The 5,509-nt window shown below is 41.2% G+C and overlaps 1 protein-coding gene across 1 annotated transcript; it reads left to right on the forward strand.

The window, feature by feature from the left end:
- Positions 1-2,842: 2,842 nt before the first annotated feature.
- mafbb (v-maf avian musculoaponeurotic fibrosarcoma oncogene homolog Bb) lies at positions 2,843-4,571 on the forward strand. Its single transcript, XM_062046390.1, has one exon. The coding sequence runs from the start codon at positions 3,056-3,058 to the stop codon at positions 4,040-4,042; it is 987 nt and encodes a 328-aa protein (XP_061902374.1). The 5' UTR covers positions 2,843-3,055; the 3' UTR covers positions 4,043-4,571.
- Positions 4,572-5,509: the final 938 nt, after the last annotated feature.

Consider the following 5,509-nt stretch of genomic DNA (forward strand, 5'->3'; position numbering starts at 1 on the left):
TTTTCTCTTTTTTAACACACCAGTAAGCTTGTTCATAGATGTATGAAAAACTCCTGATGGGAAGTCGCCATTTGTTATGTTCGTGATATATTTTATACATGGGACAATACACATTAACATATAGAATGTAAATGTGCCAGATTGTAGCCAAAGGCTAATTTCCATCCGCAGTTACCGTCAGGTTGGTATTCAACAAGGTCCATAAAAAGTTAAGTTAGACAGCACAATAAGCAGTACAGTACAATAAAATACAAACACTCAGATATAATAATATAATAATAAACATGAAATACAATAGAGACCCATACAAAACAGTAGGTTGCTGCATGACATCAGCTCCGGACAGATCAAGAATAAAGTCACCATAGTAGGCAAATGGAGAAGTGCTATAGTACTAAAGTGCAACTGTGCTAAATTTTTGCACGTAGTAAGTGTGCTGAAGGAAGAAAATGCACATCTACCCTGGCCGAGTAAGTTAAAGTGCTGGTATTGTTGCACTTAGCCCTATTGCACAAGTAGTTAGCATCAACAGATGTATTCACATGGACAATTCAACCAAGAAAGCATCTACAAGTGTATCCATTAATGAACCATTGCACAAAATGTGAATACATAACTTTAACCATAAAAATAGAAATCTATAGAAATATAAATCCTTAGAAAGCCATATACTGTAATGGCAGCTATGCTCTTGTCTTCGACAATGACACATCCTGTATATCGCATCCCATATGTTAGCCTAAAATAAACTCACAAAAGTCTTTGGACAGATTTTTTGCAAAGGAAAAAATACCACCCAGCATGCACAAGACATTAAAAGAACGTTGAGAACTTGTTGAAATAGGTCCTGACGTTGAGCAACTCAAACCTAACGTTGAAACAACATGCTTTTTGAAAATGCTCAATCAATGTTGGGTTCGGACATTACTTTGACCATTTAATTTTGGTCATTACCCAACCAATATTTTACAATACAAATATAACGTTGAAACAACATGGTTTTTGACGACATTTATTCAATGTCAGGTTGTGACGTTGATCTGACCATTGAAATTTGGTCATTTCCCAACCAACAATGTGGAGCCAACGTTCGCCATCAACGTTGTCTCAATTTACAAATACAACTATTTTTCAACGTTGTTTAGAAGTCAGTTTTAAGAAACATATATGTATAATCAATGTTGTATCATGGCTCGTGTCTGCTGGGAAGGGGTCCCACTAATTCAGCATTATGGTGACTTCTATTTTTCATGCACTCATTTTTGCTGTATTTATCTGCCACACGTGGCAGGCCGGCCCGTGAAAATAATGTCTACATCAAACCGCTCCCTTGTGCAAAAAATGTCGGCGACCTCTGCACTACAGCAGTGGTTCTTAACCTGGGTTCGATCGAACCCTAGGGGTTCGGTGAGTCGGGCTCAGGGGTTCGTTTGGCGGAGATCAAGACACACCCGACTCATCATGTAAATAAAAACTTCTCCCTATCGGCGTATTACGGATACGGCAACAGCAGAAGTCACACTGATTTGCAGGTGTGTAATTTGTTGTGAGTTTATGCACTGTGTTGGTTTTGTACTTTGAACAAGGTGATGTTCATGCACGGTTCATTTTGTGCACCAGTAAAAAAAACATGATAACACTTTAGTATGGGGAACATATTCACCATTAATTAGTTGTTTATTAACATGCAAATTAGTAACATATTGGCTCTTAACTGGTCATTATTAAGTACTTATTAATGCCTTATTCGGCATTGGCCTTATTATAACCCTAACCCTCTAACCCTAACCCTAACCAAATAACTCTGAATTAAGTCTTTGTTACTTAGAATATGTTCCCCTAGAGTCCAAAAAACTCTAAATTAAGTCTTTGTTACTTAGAATATGTTCCCCATACTAAAGTGTTACCAAAAACATAACTTTGTCTTGAATTTGAAAAAAAACATTTTATTTTTCACTAAAGAAGGGTTCGGTGAATGCGCATATGAAATTAGTGGGGTTCGGTACCTCCAACAAGGTTAAGCCTTATTATAACCCTAACCCTCTAACCCTGGCCCTAACCCTCTAACCCTAACCAAATAACTCTGAATTAAGTCTTTGTTACTTAGAATATGTTCCCCATACTAAACTGTTACCAAAAACATATAACTTTGTCTTGCATTTGTAAAAAAACAACATTTTATTTTTCACTAAAGAAGGGTTCGGTGAATGCGCATATGAAACTGGTGGGGTTCAGTACCTCCAACAAAGTTAAGAACCACTGCACTACAGAAAGGGAATATATTATTAAAATTGGGGCACGTGTAATGTAGACAAACGACCGCTAGATGTCAGTATTTGTCAGTGCAATCAGAAATTAACAGTTGCCTTGTGCGGTGTAAATATGTTTTGTTCAGTAAAATCATCGAGGCTGCTACATTAGTTTTTATTTATCCATCCATCCATCCATTTACTACCGCTTGTCCCTATTTATTGGTTGATAAATGCATCAGGTAATGATTAAATAATTGATTGGATGCACAAATGTTTCCAGTCTTGCTGGAAACATTTGGATCGTGTTGCATATTTGTTATACATATATGCACGCATTTAATGAATATGATACGTGACAAGCGATGCAAAACAAGTTGCAAACTTGATGCATTAAAGTGAATGACGTTAGCTTGCATGTTAGTCAAGTGATGGTCACGAGCAGCTTGAGGAAGGAGAATGGAAGCAGCTTGTATGCAAATGTACTCTGGGGCATTCCCATTGGACAGGAGCGTGGAGGTGTAGTCAGGAGGGCGGTGACATCGAGCAGTGCAGCTTTATGAAGTAAACGGTGCCCCGCTTGCACAGTCAGACGTGTGCGTCTGAGTCCTCTGACACTGGTGGAGTTTCACTTGGTTCTTATTTCCTAATAAGGCTGACTGTTGCATAGTTTGATGCTGTGGGAGTCATTTTCTCTTCTGGGCGGACATCTATGTTTTGGAGTTTTTGGAGTGTGCGCAGTTTCACTGACTGCATGAACTTGTGGACAGTTTGGAGCTCTTTGCCAAGAAAAGGAAGCCATTAGGATGAGCACCGAGGCACATTCACTTTTGGGACTGCAGAAACCCTCTATGAATTTTGTCAGCGACTTCGACTTGATGAAGTTTGGCGTCAAAAAGGAGACGATGCAGGCAATCGAACGATCCCTAATCGGGCCATGCAGCCAGCTCCACAGACCGGACTCTGTGTCCTCCAGCCCTGGCAGCACACCGAGCAACTCTGTGCCCTCGTCACCAAACCTCCCACCAAACGAGCTACGAAATAACCCAGAGGGTGACCCGTTTTGGATACCCAATAACGGCGCTTTCCCTCACCCGATGTACCCCCAAGCTTTTGGGCTGACACCTGAGGACGCAGTGGAGGCCCTCATCGGGGCGACAGCGCAGCAGGGTCATCCCCCGGCGCCTCATAGCCACCACCAGCCACCTTTCCAAGTTGAGTACGATGGCTACAACCAGCTCAGCGAGACTGCGCATCACTACTCAGAGCTCTCTGCTGCCCCAGAGATGCTCCCTAGTACCCACTGCCAAGACCCCTATCTCAAGAATGACATGGGGTGTGCATCTCCTGAGTCCCTGGACGGGCAGCATGAGGGCAGTGGTGCAAACCACCATCATCACCACCACCACCTCCAAGGGCAGCACAGGCGATCCAATGCCGACATGAACTTTTCAGATGACCAGCTGGTGTCCATGTCGGTCAGGGAGCTCAATCGGCTCCTCAGGGGCCTTGGCAAAGACGAAGTGATGCGTCTCAAGCAAAAGCGTCGGACCCTAAAAAACCGAGGCTACGCGCAGTCGTGCCGCTACAAGCGTGTCCAGCAGAAGCACATCCTTGAGCACGAAAAGACCAGCCTGGTGTCCCAGGTCGAGCAGCTTAAACATGAACTGAACAGACTTGTCCGGGAGAGGGATGCATACAAACTTAAATGTGAGAAACTGTCTGGTGCAAACTGTTACCATGAAACTGGGTCAACCAGTGACAACCCTTCTTCGCCAGAGTATTTAATGTGAAATATGATGATTTTCTGAGAGAACTGATTTTTATCAATAACCAGCAGTCAATTTCGCTCTTAAACAATCAGTCCCATGGATGGATTATCCACATTTAAGTCATGTGAAACTCAAATATCTCAAATAAACTAAGAGATAGAAAGACTCTGCAGGCCCTGATTTAAGAAAAAGCCTAATGAAGCATGCATGCAGGACATGTGTGAGAGACTTATAGAGACACTTCTATCTTAAATCACATACTCAAAATCATCCCTCTGCAAATCATTCTTACTCCTCTTTTTTCATTTGAATTAATTTTGATGATTTTGCGTTTATTTTTTGTTACCGGTTTATGTTCCTGCTTCCTTAAAACATTGACGAGAACGATGATGCCAATTTTATTATCAATATTGAGCTGAGCTGAGAGTCTGCTGGACAGATGTCTTATACTTGCCTGTCTTTTTTAAGAAAACGAACAATTATGCAAATTGTTGTTTTTGTGTTTTACATCAACTATGGATCAATAAACCCTATGTGACTTTTTAAACAATGTCTCATCTCTTCATGGGGTTTGTATTACAGACATGCCGCTTGCACGTCTTTTGTCACACTCTAAGCCATATCAACATTTTGGTCATTCACACAAGCAAAAAAAGAGGATGCAACTAACATTAAAAGTGTGGCGCATGGAAAGGGAATTTAGTTTATGATGTGTAAATAGTGTCCTAAAAATAGAAGATATGCAAAACGCCTTTTTTAGCTAAAAAGTATACCGGTAATAGTAAACAGATTTTTTATGATGATTTATTAAATGCACTCCTTTTTTATGTATTGGACATTTTAATGCCTGCAATTTGTATATATTCACAGTATATACTATATAGAGTATAGAAATATATTCACAATATAACATGTTAGACAGTTGTAGAGTGCTGTGTCTTCATTTTTGTGGTGAATGAAGGGACAAGTGGCTTTCTCTCCTCTGACCTTTCCTCTTCAAGGCGCATGGCTTCCTGTGGGATCCCGACATGTGAAAGCACAGGAGGCAAGCTGGCAGAGGCTGTGGGGGACAGATAAAACAGAGTGGAAACCAAGCTTCCCCTCAACTCTCTTCCTCAGTCAAACAAATCACATCTGTATGTAGCGACAGAGGAAGAGAGGAGCGGGAAAACCGCGGCAGCTGACTCCACGCTGCTTCGAACACTTCCAGGGGCATGTTTGTGCTTGATAGCTTTTTTTCCATTCTCCTTTTCTGTCCTCTTTGCTATTTTGTAATCCATAAGAAAATTTCCTGCAAACAGAAACTTCTCCGTTCACGAGTGCAATAATGTTTGGATGACCGACGTGCTTTTGAGGCAAATGTGATATAAGCGGCGTCTTTGAGAATTTAGTTTTTAACATACAACAGTGAGCCTTCCACTGTCAGAGGAGACTTTCTGACAATTCCTTCCCATTAGTTGTTCTAAACAGGTGGCTGACCTGCAGTAA

Source organism: Entelurus aequoreus, linkage group LG01 (genome assembly GCF_033978785.1).
Source record: "Entelurus aequoreus isolate RoL-2023_Sb linkage group LG01, RoL_Eaeq_v1.1, whole genome shotgun sequence".
NCBI classification, from domain to species: Eukaryota; Metazoa; Chordata; class Actinopteri; order Syngnathiformes; family Syngnathidae; genus Entelurus; species Entelurus aequoreus.